The following is a 15990-nucleotide window of genomic DNA, read 5'->3' as shown; positions in this document are numbered from 1 at the left end:
CAGTAAACCAGGCTGATTGAAATGGCTTTGTGGATGAAATGTTGCCACAAGTGCAGTTTGCTGGCTATTTTTATTTCAACAAGTGTTTAATAATGTTGTGATCAGATTATTAGAAGAAACTCACACCACCACACTTTTCTGCTGACCTGTTCCTACCAACTTTGCAACAATTCAACTCAAGAGAAAAGTCAAAATGACAGCAGCATGAAAATCAGACACACAGAAATTAACTGCAGCATTAAAAATAAGCTGGTATGCAATTTCATGTGAGGCAGTTTTGTGCATTTCTTCCCCCACTCCACTTTGTGTAGGGGGTGAGAGAAGTGTAGCCTTGCTGGAAATATTAGTCTTTAGATGCAAAAGTAAACACTTCTATTTTTAAGAAGCTACCAAAGTCACATGACAAAGATATCACAAGTCTAGCAGCCACATTACAGCAACAACATCTGCTGGTGCATTTCCTGCGCTTCAAACATTATCCTTGATTTTATTTCGTTCTTTTTCTCATATTCAGCCAACCATTGTCTCCTCATCCGAATATTGCTCCCACTACTTCCTGACAGTGACGTTGTTTTTGAAGATGAAGGCTAAAAAACATTTATGAGAAATTTCTGCAGAGCTTCAGCATTTTGTTGGTGGGGGAGAGAAAATACAGTGTTGTGAATGAGCCTTCCCACAGATGAAATATTCCGTTTGCCGTTGCCAGCAACAGCAGTGGAAAATCTTTATTAAGAGAAAAATACTTTGGCACTACAGCTGCAACGGCATGTCCTTTCTTTTCCTTCACTCCCACCTTCTTCCTGTCTTGTACAAAAATCTTGACCACAAAGGGTTTACAAAGGCAGAACACTAGCAACAATAAAAATGTTTCCACATTTTTCAAAATATTCATACAGTAAACTTCTCCCATCATTTTAAGCTACACTTGCCAGTCAATGAGGAAATTGTTAAACCTTACTCCAGTTTAGAAACTAAGGTTATTTTTAGACCTTCTCCCTCCAGCTAGAAAGATAACCCCCATGCTGCAACATTTCATCCACAAAGCCATTTCAACCAGACTGTGGTTTACTGTAGACAGCAACCCACATGAAACCCAAAAATGGCTGGACTGTCTCCAGGTTTGTCTTCCATCTTCAGATGCAGACAGTATAAGATCTCAAGAACTTGCATGTCTGTGATGGATCCTGAAAACATATCCTGCACAAATTATGGTAAGAGCAAGGATCAAAGAAAAATAAGAAAAGATCAGCTTAAAATGGGTGATCTCCAAAATAAGTAAGACGACAGATTTTGCTAGATTTTGTGGGTAAAACATTATGGGCCTGGAAGTTTTGATTCACAGTTGTTCTTAAGCTCCTACAGAAAATGGAAGTGACAAAGACCATCACCAGATGAGAACATAATATAGACGATGAAAAAGAAATCATCAGTATGATCTGAACATCATCATTATGATACAAATAAGTACTTAGTTGTAGGCATGCTTTCCAAAAGTATTTTTTAAATCTCATTAATGACAGTAGATGGAAATGCTGCACAAAAGCTGTTAACAACTCTTCCTCTTACCTATTTATAGGGTTCAGATCCTGAACCTGTAGCCTGCCTTAGTGTCTTGAAGCTTTCTTCTTGTACCAAAACAAACTCTTCAGTATTACAACAATTTTCTTCACTCGTATTTTCTTTAAATAAATAAATTTTATCTTCCTATACATTATTGCTGTCTCCCTTGGTAGTTGTTCCCCCTGCCCCACCCCTTGTTTTGAAGCCAATTAGAAGGATGAGGCTGTTTTCGAAATGCATCAATATTTACTTTGAGTTTCCTCTCTTCACATAGCAAATCAAGTTCATCACATTCAAATTATACACTCTAAAGATACTAGCATTTCATTTCAGATTTTCCCATTAGAGCAGATAATTCTAATTTCCACTTAAAATTCCCTTAGGAATTTTACATTCCCTTCAAGTGGGCTAAGCTTGTATTATTCCCGAATACCAGATGAAATAGCAGTCATTGGCTTTGCTAGCAAAAACTGTGGGGTGGGGAACAAAATTTACTTATTATTTAATTATTTAGTTGCAATAATGAAGAGAAGATGCAGCTTTTTAGAAACCTTAGGACCACTAAGGTTAAGATTTAAATGTTAACTTCAAAAATTTTAAATAAACACAGATCAAATTCTGGTGTGATTAAGTTGATGCTTCTGAGGTAAACAAATACGGAACTCAGGTTCTACAGACAACTTTCTGAAACATCATGTAACAGCTGTGAACCCTTAACATTCCATAGAGGTCTTTGCCTTGTGCTGTAGCAATGGGGAACAAAGGCATGGACCCCCTTGTGCATGTGAAAAGAATCACTTTATCTTAGAAGTTACCCTCCTTTTATACCTTTAACCTCAACCAGACAAAACCCAAACATAACAGGAGAAGAGCACCCATTGGCTGGCTCAGCTGCAGTGTGCTGTCCATGAGTCATAACTACCTCTCTCCCTCCACCTGTCCAATCTGCAGCTGTGCCTTCTTACAGGGCCTTCTGGTAAACATAAGCCTTAATAACTTTAACAATTATGACCCCATATCCTACATCATGTGTTTTTTATTTTTAAGTTAGTAGGAACTTACTTTCGAGATTACTGTCAATATTTCTCCCCTATCCCCGAGTTCTCACTATGGTAACAATATGCCATCAAAGGATGTCAATTTTACTGTCTCTCTCAGGTCCAGAGTGGATGTGTTCAGCCTAAATGCTTATGTACCAGTTGTGTAATGCCTACTGATTACAGGGGCTTCTTTTGTATCTCTATATGCTCCAGTAAGTCTTTAATCATCCTTCCCTTTAATGTCTTTGCTGTTGTTATGCACACAACTTCCATGATGCACATAGTTTCCACGTCTCACTAGCTAAGCTCTGCACTGAAATATTAATGCACACTTGTAGAGTTGTTAGAGTACATTTTACTAATCCAGTTGAACTTGCTATTTACTGTCTGCACATTTTGTCTAGAGAAGAGGGGCTGACAATCCCAAGCTTCCAATGCCACAGACGGGCTGCAGTCCACATTTCTTTTTCCACTCTCCTCCTTTCCAGGACAGTACACTCTGTGTTACTCATATCCAGGTAAACATCCACCCATTTCTGAGGGGTCACTTGAAAGACTTCTCTGCTTCAATTAATACAGTCTCACTTGGACATCCTCACAAACAAGACTGACAGTCAAATTAAATTTTACAGCAAGAGCATGGGTCCCTACCTAACTCAGCCTTGCTTGGGCAATTTTTAATCTCTCTTCCTTAGAGTTCATCAAAGCTATAAATTATTAATCTGCTCTAGGGACAACAACAGACCATGCCATTTAATCCTATAACCTGCATATCCTGCTTTAAATTTGGAGATAATTAGAATTTAAATACTTAGTAAATTGTATGATTTTCTGGTTTGTTTTCTGCTGTTTCTTGGTGAGTCTAAGCCACATATACAAGAGATTCAAAGCCATCTTAAAACAGTCCCACAGAAGACAATATGATTTGCTGGATCAGTCTTCAAGAAAACATGTAAGTGTACAAACACCACACAGAGAGCAAATATGATAGGATGAAAATCCCCTTTAATTTGATGACAATCTTTTCATTCTCTCAAAGACTTTCCACATTATAGCACTGACATGAGTAGATGGGTATGCTTGTTGCCATAATTAATGATCTTATGGTTAATCAACCAATGCCCATTGCCATAATTAACTAGAAGATGGTTTAGTTATGTTGAACTTACAGTGTATATCTATATCTATATATATGATAGATTGATCGATCCATCTCAGTACAGCCATGTAAGCAGCTTGTAGGATCTTATCTCACAAGGATTACTCAATGGAAATCCGACTGACACAAACACTCCTACCTCATTATACTCTGCCATTTAGAGCCAACTGTAATGCCACTAGACCAAGCAGGATACAAATTCCAGCTTTTTAGTTTGTCAATTCAAATTCAATTTCAAGTTTTTTAGTTTGACTGCCAGGACTGTAACAAGAGACAAGCTTGTTGACATTATGAAGATGCTCATAAATTATTACTGGTCTTAGCACTTACTGAAAAACAGAGCATATAAAACCACCTGCAATATAATCATATAAAATTAAATATGCATATATTTACACACACAGTATGCCCAAACAATTTGTCATCTCCATATGAGTCAATATAAAAATGTATTTTGACTTGCCATAAGAAATGAATTTGATTAAATACAGAGAGCTAGTTCAGTAACTCCAACTAACCCAAAAGTGAGCTATTAAGTGGATCACTGGCCAGCCACAAACACAGTCATAAACAAGCAGGTGAATTTCAAAGGAAAATATCAAATCTCTTAAAGAAGAAAAATAGCTCCAATTGTTTTCAAATCTTGATCTGTAAGATGGTCTGTAAGCACGTGAAAGCACTTGATTAAACACAGATATTCCAATTTGATGAGAACATAGTTTCTACCATTAACCTCCTCAATGAAACAGTCCAGGACTTATTTAGTGTAAGCCAGTTAACAACTGGATGAAACAAATGTTAACACAATTTACAATTTCTATTTATAGATGTATAATATCTTACAACTAAAACAAGAAAATTAATTGTATTCTTTATTATACTCAGCTTGCACACAGTACCATGGTAAGCACTTCTCTGCTCATAATACAGTTAGCAGCACATGCCAATATAATTTGGCACCTCTGGCTAACATTTATACATGGTTTAAAGTAAGAAAGTTTCAAAAGAAGAAAGCAAAACACAAATGTAGTCAAAGTGTCACGGAAAAAGGTCTTCAGGAAAAAAAACTGAAAAAAAGAACTAAAATTCTACAAGAACTCCTATTTGGATCATTCCACATACATATTTACAAAACCAACATTCATAGCTACACTAGATTAACAAAGAGGTATTCAGTTCATTCAGACAACCATTAATTGAGTTCAAAAATTACTTTTTGGAATGCTTTGTATTGCATGTAAAGCCTCACTAGCAGCTAAACCTAAACTAGGTAACTTAATTGTCAACTGGAGGTGAGGGGAGTTTCATCAAAAAACATCTGTACAGTGCTTCAATTTTTCACACATATTTCACTCATCACATCAATGTTCCAAGAGCTGTGAAATTATACTTTCTTATTTAAAATTGCTCAAATCTCCCAAATCTGGTCTCCAGTTTTCTTAATTGCCAGGAAGTCTACAGATTCAGGAAATTCAGAGCTCTCAGTTCTACACTAAAAATTATTTAATCACAACACAACAAAGACAGATAATAATTTTTAAAAGAAAAGGCAAATGAAACATTTTTAACATCTATCTGATATATATAAAATATAAAATAAAAATAAAAATAACAAAACAGAAATTTACAGGTAAAGAAAGAAATTACATTCTTATGACAGCTTGCTTACAAATAAGGTACAATACTGAATATTGTATTCAACATTTAGGGTAAGTAGCTTAAAAAAAAAAGGTTTCTGTAACACTAGTGGCCCCTCGCTCACCATGTAAATGCACAAGATTATAATGTATTATTTGCTTAGCCATGAATTGAATTATACTGTACTTCAGGGAAAATCAAACCAGAGCATTCAAGTTTGAGGTAGTGCTGAAGACACATGGGGAGTTGTGCAGTCCTTGGCTTACTGCAAGAAATGCAGGCACTGTTGAAATAAATCAACAGCTGTTGATTCATAATGAGAATCTGTATCAAACATGCTTATCATCCAGAAAAAGTGCCAGGAGCTTCCCCTTCTTCAACTCTCTCTTTCCTTTTTGCCCCTGCTTTTGTAGAAAAACTGTAACTGAGTATGCTTTACTGCTATGGAATGAAGTATGAAAGGATAAAGGGACATCATTCACGGGTACCTTTCATTCAAACATTCATTGTTCACAGTAAGTTTTTACACGTCACATTTGCAAGACAAGGTGAAAAAACACACCCCCAAAATGATTACCATATACTATTAAAACTTACATGTAACTTTCCTTTAACTGATAAGATACAGACTGAAAGGAACCTCCAATCTGTACAGAGCTGTCATTTTTTGGTAAGAAACTGTTAAATGGGAAGATTTTTCTCATTAATAGACAAAGAAACTATTTCTGAACTATAAGCTTTTCTTCTTCTTTTCCTCCATGCAATGCCAACTTGCAATATCAGGGAGAATTTATCAGAAGCAGCAGAGCAGCATCAGGGCTTGGCTCTGAAACAGCTAGTTTATTTTTCTTCATATTAGTAGGAGCTTCAGAATACTAGGATATGTTTCAAGTACCTGCAGTGTTGGCAAGGAAAGAGACAACTTTTAGTTCTTGCTTTTCTAAACAATGCTTTAGGAAGTACATGCTGTAAGTTAAAATACAAATGGGTTCTTACTAAATTGAAACTACTTGGAATCATCTCTTCACTGTCTAACTTTTGTTTGCTCCCATCCCACAGGTAAGTATCAAACAACCATCAATCAAAATATAACAGTAGCAAAGAAGAATGGTTGGTCTGCCTAATGGTCACATCAACAAAAGAGGCTAGGGAGTCCTTCTGAAAACTGCACCCAGAAACCTAGAGAAGATTATCCCAGACTGACTTAGATATAGACACAGATGTATCATAGACATGAGTGTATTTGAATGGGGAGTGTGTTGGAGGGAAGTGGCATTTAAGACACATAGATGTGGCCCTCTAGGACATGGTTTAGTCTTATACTTGCAAGTGATGGGTCAGCACTTGGACTCAGTGATGTCAGAGGTCTTTACCAGCCTAAATAATTCTATGAATCCAAGTTCTGATCCTCTCCTGGTATACTACTTTTTACAGTGAACCTGATCAAGAGAGTCTTTAGGCAGTTCCTTCACTAAACAGTCTTCCTTCCAAAACCAGTATTTCTGCTAAATTGAAAACTAAATCCTAAGAACTTTGGAACCAACCACCAGAAAGACAGACAGAAGAAATCTTTAAGGAAATGCATACATAATTACTACTCCTATGATGATAGCTATAATGCTGAATATATAGCTGTTCATCTGCAGTCTGCACGATAGCTCAAAAAATGGCCACATTCCTTCCACATCCTCTTACACCTCCCTCCCAAACCCTCAGAGGGATCGTAAGGTGTCTGAAGAATATGGAAAGGAGGAGATGTGAGAAGGAGATCCAACTAGAACCTGAAGTTGGTGCAACTACTTTTTAGATGAACAGGCAATAACATTCTCATTCATGGAAGTAAACCATACATATGGCAAGTAACGAAACAGTTTGATTAACTTAGAATAACAGGAATCAAACATTACCAGGCAGAATGAGGGAATCAAAAGATCTGTCCCTGGACAACTTGCAGAAAAGACCTATTAAGCTTTTCCAATATTTAATTTTATCACAGGTATCCCATGAAGAAGAGGAAAGGTTGTGCAATTCTACACGCAAGGGAGAAGAGTGAGGGAAAACAGCCATAAGGTGCAGGCAGGAATGCTGCAGGCAGAAATTCTCTAGTCTGTGTTATCCAGGAGATTTTTATCCTTTTTGTAAATTATTAGATTGAAGGAATAAGGATTAGACAGAGCATCATGCAAAATGGAAAATTTAAAGTACATAGACAACTGCTCTTGTGATTTTTTTTTTTTTTTGCAAATTAATATAGATAAATGCTTCACGCCTCAGGGAGCAAGGCTCACACACTTCCTCATTTGTAGACTGAATTCCAGAGCCATGTATCATCCACTGTGCACACATCACTCATACGCTCCTCACAGATCCTCGCTCCTCACAGATCCTCGGCAGGCCCTGCCTTATTCTGTCTGAATAGCATAGTAGTAAAAGCACATGATTATACAAGTCCAATTACCTACTACAGCACCCCACTCCCTGACAGTAGCAGGGAACATTACTGTACAAAGGAAGGGAATAAACCAAAGGTAACTTAGTCCAAGGGGGAATTACCAGAAACATGTATTCCTAGAAACTTTAATATTAATATAAAACTATTTTTCTTAACAAAGCAAGAAAGTATTACTCACCTCTGCAGGAAATTCCTTGGCTATTAATTACTTGTTTGCAGATTCCACAGATACTGGATTTCTTAGAAGACTTATTTTTGAAGGTGTGAGACCTTGAAGTTGTTTCTTGAGGCTGGAAGCAAGAATAACATCAGACCTTCACTCAGAATTTGAGTCCTAATTTTAAGGGAAATATAAATAATTTTAAAATAAAAGTAACAGTGTTGTTATATATAGTAGTGTATATATATAATATAATTTAACAGTATACTTTTGTATATGGTACAATTTAACAGTCATGTTATATTTAGCAGTATAATAGTAGCAACATGAAAGTGCTTTCACTTGCTTTCTCATCCTCCCTCTTGTTCTGTAACTAAGCTTTCCACTCTCAAGTGTAGGAGACAATAGAATATGAGAAACCTCTTACATATCAGGACATGGCTCCTGCAATTCATTTTTTATCATAATTTCACAATTCACTCTATAACTTATCTTTTAAGAGGAAATACAAAATAATATCTATGATAGGAGCAGTCTTCTGACCTAAGGTCTTATCTACATAAAAACTAGCATTGGTTTAGTTTAAACTAGTTAAAAATATTGTAAGTAATGCCCTATCACAATAGCAAATTTAACTAAAGCTAACTTAAAAATCCCTTTGTTTCTTTCCTGCATAAGAAACATACACTAGTCTAAAGTAGCATCATTTTCACAGTAGCTGAAATTTCATATTGAAATATAATGCAATTATGAAATTTCTAACTGGGGACAGAATTCAAAAAGTCAATACCGTATTTGCAATGGGTATTTTATAGCTTCTATACCTTAGGAAACATTAAGGTAGAAAAACAGAGGAGGTGACCAAAAGCCTTTGACAGCAATTATCTTTTCTAGAAGGTGCAGAACAACATTCATGCTCATTGGCAGACTTTTTGGAAATATCAGTTACCTATACAGAAATAAAAATACATTTCACCAGACCATGAAAACCTCCAAACACTCTTCACATTTCATCATTTTCATTTCACATTTGCACCTTAAAATACTGCAAACAAGCCCGCATTCAACATTAACACCTGTGCTGAGCTTTAGCAGCACAAGGTTCTAAGAAGCAGAAAAGCTGTCCCACGGCTAGACCATTGCAGCCACACATCTGTCAATTGAGAAAGTTTCCCAGCATGGTGCAATGCACAAGGTAACGTGGTCTCACAAGATTTCTTTGTGGCTTTAAGCAACTCAACATGGCTTTAGGCAAAAGGCTTACTGACTCCAAAATAACTACAACACAACTATATGACAGGCACAGGAAAGGTCATAAAAATCAATTACACTTTTCAAGTACAGTCTCCACATGAGCCTATCCAAAACTCCACAGAAGCCCCAAGGAACACAGATCGCAACATTCGACCACACTGAGCAGTCTAGGGGCTCAGAGGCTATCCTCATTGGGGGATCACAGTCAGCTTGATCTTAAGAGTAGCTTCAGGAAATATTGTTGGTCTTACCCACAGTGTAGAGTCAAGATAATCCACTTACGTTCATAAACAATAAATTAGAGACTACAGGAATAAACCTTAGTCTGGACTTTCAGGAAAATCTTTCCAACTGTAAGGTGTATTAATCAGCAGAAATTAGTGAGAGAAATAATCTACTAGTCCACATCCTTGGAAATCTGAAACAGGGGATGAAATATTTAAGAAATAAAACTGAATTGTATACAGTGCTTCATAGTGTATTGGGTTTGCATGACCAGGTTTTGGTGAGCAGGGTGGCTACAGCAGTGGCTTCTATGAGAAACTGATAGAAGTTTCCTCCATTTCCAGGACAGTCAATGCCAGCTGGCTCCAAGACGGCTACTGCTGGTCAAGGCTGGGCCGATCAGAAACAGCAGTAACACCTCTATGATAACATTTTTAAGAAGAAAAATGTTACTGTGCAGATATAATTTTGGCCAGAGAAGAGTAGGGTGAGAATACGTGAGAGGAACCGCTGTGCAGACACCAAGATCAGTGGAGGAGGGGGCAGAGGTGCTCCAGGCATGAGCTGAGATTCCTCTGCAGTCCCTGGTGAAGACCATGGAGAAGCACTTGTCCCTAGGCAGCCCATGGAGGACAACAGGGATGCAGAAATCCACCTACAGCCCATGGAGGAGACCCATGCTGAAGCAGGTGGATGCCTGAGAGGAGGCTGTGAACCTGTGGAAGACCTGTGCTGGAACAGGCTCCTGGCAGGGAACTGCAGACCCATGCAGAGGAGGGAGCAGGTTTCCTAGTAAGACTTTTGACCCCATGGATGACCCACACTGGAGTAGGCTCTTCCCAAAGGACCCATGGAACAGTGACGCATATTGCAGCAGTTTATGGAGAACTGTAGCCTATGGGATGGATTTACATCAGAGGAGTTTGTGGAGCACTGTCTTCTATGGGAAGGACCTCATGCTGGAGGCACTGTAAAGACTCATCTCCCTGAGCAGCAGCAGAAACAACTTGTCATCAATTGGTGTTAATCCCCATTCCCCATCTCCAGGCACTGCTGGGGGGGAGGAGGTAGAGCTGGGAAAAACATAGGGGTGGGGAAAGGTATTTTAAAGGTCTAACTTTATTCTTCATTAGCCTGCTCTCATACTGTTAACAATAAATTAATATCTAATTCGAGCCTTGTTCGCCCATGATGGCATTTGGTGAGTCATCTTGCTATGTCCTTATCTCAGCTCATGAGCCCTTCCCCTGTCCAGTTCCAGAGAAAAGTGATAGAGAAGCTTCGGTGGGTGCCTGTCCTCCAGTCAGGGTGAACCCACTACAGTCTTCTTGGTGCCAAACCCAGAAAGGGGTCTGCTGTGATGTAAGCTCAGATGGAAATTAAGTACCACACAACTGCTAGGTCACCTCTTTCTTCCCCCTCCACCTCAAATGGAATGGGGAGAAGAACTGATGTGCAACTTGTATGTTGAATAGAAGAACAATTTATTAATAATTATTATTGTATTTTACTTTATTTTCAATGTTAAATAATAATGATTACAAAAAGGAAACAATAAGCGATGCACAATGCAATTGCTCAACTACCCACTGACTGATGCCAGACCACCCTTCCTGAATGCAGATCGGCCATCCTTTCAGTAATTCATCCCAGTTTATATATACAGAGCATGATGTGCCATATCCCTTTCGTCAGTTCAGGTCACCTGTCCAGCTACGCTCCCTCCCAGATTGTTTTGCTCAGCTCCTCACTGGCAGAGCATGAGACAAGGGGGAGAAAAAGTCCTTGACTGAGTATAAACACAAAACACAAAACATCAGTGTAACCAACACCATTTCATACCAAATCCAAAACACAGCACTGTGACAGCTACTGAGAAGAAATTAACTCTACCCTAGCTAAAATCAGGGTAATTAGACACTTTGATCACTCCTTGTCAAAACCAAAGGCACAAATTCCCCTGTATGACATTTGCAGCATGTTACTTCAAGTTAAATTGGAACATGGTGTCAAAAGTATGATTCATATCAAAAATAAACAATAAAGAAAAAGAACAGCTGAACTCCAGAATTACATAGGATCATAGCTGATGGCAAACAGATCAAAATTATAACTTTTGAAAAATCTCTGTCATGATTTCTTTTTTGCCTTTGAAATGATAGGAGATGCTTTTAAGGAGACAGAGGTCTAGGAGGAAGAAAAAGTGTCATTACATGCAGGTAACTTCTCTAATCCAACACATGGAGGTTCTGTGTCATACTGGGTTTGAGCATTGCTCCCAAAGAGCTGGGTGTCCCTCATTTCCACAGCCTCTTCTATATTTCAGAAAAAAAAACAATCTCCACTGGTTGCTGCTATTTTTCTTTGTAAACTTATAAACAAAAAACCACAATTCTAATTTTAGATTTATCGTCCCTTCTTCCCTGCAGAGCTCTACTTTTGGGACATGTTTGTGACTGTCTCTGAAAATTACTTCAGCAGAGCTTGCACTTTTGAAGACGTTAATGGATAAACTGCACTGCAAATTTATTCTGTTGCTAGGCCTGCTTCTCCTTATTTCCTACCTAACAAACACTTCTTTGCAAACCTTGGCACCTACACCTTACAAAGAAAGACAACTGTCATAACTCACAGTTTATATACTGGAGTACAGTGCAAGTAGGTCTTGACATTAGTTGATCAACTAGTCAATCTGTCCATTTAATTTATAACATCAGCATCAAATGCAATTTTTCTCTATGGCATTTAGGAAATATTCTGCATTGCAGTCTTGGCATCTGCATTTAAATATGTGCATATTTTGTTCCCTGTTGTTAATTTTAGGTACATTCCTCTATGGGCTCTTCAAGCAATTCAGTTACACAGTTCATTTCGGAAATCCAGTACCCACAACTTATAGTCTCCTTATACAAGAACTCAGAATGACCTACTGTGAAATCTACAGAAGCCTAGACAAAGATTTCTTTGTTGTGACTTGGTATAGCTTTAGTGGAGAACCACAAAGACAGACACCAAGCAAAAAAGAAAGAAAAATATATAAAAAGAAGTGGGGGGAGCAGGAGGCAGGGAGGGAAGGCAAAGCAAATACACCAGACAGCAAGCAATGCTACTTTCATGAGGCTCAAGACTGGAATCTAAAGTACATATAATTGTTAGGAGCAAAACCTGGAAGAAAACAGTTAGAACCACAGGCTCCATGCTCATGTTTTGCCCAAAGAAAAAGCTGTAATTACATGTGGTCTCAGTTGATAGCATTATGAAAATTACTCTGGAAATATTTTGCCATGCTGTGCTCTCTGTGGCATGCAGAAATCTAATTAAGCTGGAACTCTGTCCCAGCCTTACATCAGTGTAACTCTGCAGGCTGTGTAGAAACTTACAGATGCGTCCTCAGCTATGGCGAATTACAAATACTACTCATGACAGAGCATTTTCATTAGGTAGCTACAGGCTAAACATCATCAGATGCAAAATTCACAGCAACACTGTAAAAGGCAGTTTACACAAAAAACTCTCCAGACTGAAAGTAAGCCAATAGAGATTAAAACGGTCAAGATCCACAACTTTGTTTTTGGCAATACCAATACAGTAATTCATTTTTGACAGAAACTTAGCTTATTTCAACTTCATGTTAGACTTATTAAATATTAGTTTATTTCAACTTCATGTTTCCAACATGTAAACTGCAATTATGATAACAGTTCATTCTTCAAACAAGCAGTCAGAGGGTTTCAATCTTTTATTAAATAATCAAGGAAATATTTTTAAATTAAACCTTTTCAAATAATCTTTAAGAAAACTATATAACTATATTCACATACATACATGCTCCACTAAAAAAAAACAAACAAAAAAGGCACTTAGCTGAACAGAATTGGTTCCCTACAAAGTCATCCAAGCAGTGATTAAGTTATATTTATGAGAAAATACAAATTTCAACAAAAATCATTACTTTTAAAATTAAATCATTTATTTCACGTTACTCTGTGTTGATGAGGAAGCTAAAACTGTTTGTACATTATTTCTCCATCTCCAAAACTTGTAAAAATCCATGTCACATTCCAGGTAAAAGAAAATTATAAACATACATACAAAGTCTATTAACTTTCCCTATGGCAGACTCTAGTCCTGCTGAATTTTACGTGGCCTCTTAGCATAACAGCAGAGTCATATAAAGCAAAAATATGTTTTGTTCACTTCCCACCTGTGGTCATACCAATTCCTTTTCCTTTTCCTTTTCCTTTAACTTAACAACCTATACTGCAATTTCCCAGGACTCTCCTAGTGCATTCTTCTATTCTCCAAGATAGCTTTAAATCCACTGAATGATATCATGCTTACAACAATTATTTTAAATACATGGAGGGAGGGGCCAGCAATGTATTAGCATAATAGGTAGTTCACCACCTTTTATTGGGTAGAGAAATGTCCATAGGAGATGTCCAAAAGAAAGGTTCAGATAAGGGATAACTGACAGAAGTCTTCACTAAAAGGTTCAGCCCCAGTTCAGAAAAGGAAACCTTTGCAAAACTAAGCTATATAAATAAATCACGACTTACAAAAAACTAGCACACCAAACAGAGGAATGTCACCTCTTAAATCTTTCTGTTAAGTTTGCTCAGTGTTGCTTCTGTTACTTCTCCAATTCCTCTCTTCCTTCTTACCTGAAGTGCACCACAGAAGTCGCATGACTTCTGCCCAGTTACTTAAAGATCCCAAGGAAAAATCAAATAATAAAATCCCTTCAGGTTACCCCCACTTTCCCATAACTAGCATTCCTCAAGCAAACACTGATGAGATAGAGCTGCCCAGAGTACAAGCCATTGGTATTATACCGATGAAACAAAATAGTTTTGAATTTCTCTACTCTCCTCACAATAGAAGAGCATTTTTTAACTTTCCTCCTCCTGAATTGGTACTCCATATTTGCTGCAGGTTTCATTTCCAGAAAAATATTTAAGAATGCCTACTGTGCATACAGACCAAGTAATATATTATCCATCTCCCCCCTGAACGTGACTTTTAGAACAGGGCTTACTACAACTTATTGGAGACTATAAAAAGTGATTATGTCAAAAGTCTCACACAAGGATAACATGAATAAACAATGAAGAACTTCCCAGAAATAGCAAAGAGCATAGCATATGAGATTCTCCGCAGCCCTCATATACAAGAAGCTCTTGGAAAACATATTATTGCTTCAAAAGTAGCACTGCATTTTAGCCATATGACATTAACTAAACCTATCACACATATTTAAGTACATCCACAAGCACCACCAGTGAATATATAAATATTGCAGAACCTATGTACATGACAGGGATGGTGGCAAAAGAAGTAGAACACCCAAGTATTTTTATACTGGCTGAAATAACTTCACTGCTCCCTAAAAGGAGAGATCTATGCGTCATGTACTGTTCTTCCATGCACATTTGTCTTTTTTAGATAGTTCACCTCAGAGGAGGTCCTTCACCTAGGCCATCTAGGTCCTTCATCAATTGCAGGTGCTCTTCTCAAAGTTTTAAATTCTTGAGACAAAGTGCTACCAACTTTCTTTGAAAAATGATTTCTACTAGATGCAAAGGTAATATAAGAAAATAAATTCTTTGAAAAAGACTGATAATTACATAAATTTCTTTCCCCTTTTAAACTTTGGAGTTGACCATCTCCAGCTTTAAACAACAAATCATGTTCGCAAGTTTCCAAAAAGTTCTTCCCCTTATGATCTGGCTGAGATTTTAGCCCAGAAAATAACAGGTCCAGATCTGCATAGAGGTGGATAATACCTGCTGAAGAAAAACAGCACCCAGGGCTGTCTGAATGCTTGCCCATTAGTAGCCCAACATTCCTTCCAGCAGAATGAAGGCAGAGCAATATGCCTGCTGGAGAAACGCAACCTTCTTGCCTTTCTCCGGCCAAATCCTCACTGTACAGAGCAGTGGTTCACTCCCTCTCCTCCCAACAGCAACAAATAGGGGAGCCTGAGGTTCACTCCTCTTGCATAAAATAGCAGCATATGTCACATCTTTTCATTTCATCACTTCTTTGCATTTTTGTTTCAACATCTCTATTTCTCCACTGCTCATGCATCTGTATAAGTGGAATTGGGAGATAGATGGACAGTCCATTAACACAATCATTACTTCAGACACTGAAAAACTTGTCTATTTTATCCTCTTCTCACTGGTAAACCAACACTTTGTTCTGTATGGGAAAATACCATATAAAGGAAATGTCTGAAAGCAGCAAAGGACTGTCCTTTGCTTTTCACAAAAGTTCAGTGCTTGTCAATAGCTATTTTTCTTCTTCATTAAATGAACTGACCTTGTCTTCTCTGAGACTGTAACACTGCTTTTATTACATAATGACTGGAGCTCTCACAGTCGGAACTAGATAGCTAAAGACTAGAATTCATGTATTGAAATAACAGCAGAAAAAAGGCTGAATCTGAACATATTTGGTTTATTCCATTCACAGAAAAAAATTAAAGAGCATAAGAAAA

General features: G+C 37.6%; 1 protein-coding gene across 17 annotated transcripts in view; it reads right to left on the bottom strand.

Annotated features, from left to right (window-relative positions):
• The window catches only part of TNS3 (tensin 3), a 211629-nt gene that overhangs the window by 176832 nt on the left and 18807 nt on the right, over window positions 1–15990 (bottom strand). For all 17 annotated transcript variants that reach the window (XM_063404585.1, XM_063404548.1, XM_063404628.1 and 14 more), the window contains one exon: window positions 8028–8139. Coding sequence is in view for 3 of the 17 variants with exons in the window: in XM_063404538.1 (XP_063260608.1) it covers window positions 8028–8139 (112 nt within the window). In the remaining 14 variants the exon portion in view is untranslated. The remainder of the gene's footprint in view (window positions 1–8027; window positions 8140–15990) is intronic.

Source organism: Prinia subflava, chromosome 1, assembly GCF_021018805.1.
Source record: "Prinia subflava isolate CZ2003 ecotype Zambia chromosome 1, Cam_Psub_1.2, whole genome shotgun sequence".
NCBI classification, from domain to species: domain Eukaryota; kingdom Metazoa; phylum Chordata; class Aves; order Passeriformes; family Cisticolidae; genus Prinia; species Prinia subflava.
Note: the sequence above shows the minus strand (reverse complement) of the source record. Positions and strands in the feature narration are given on the sequence as shown.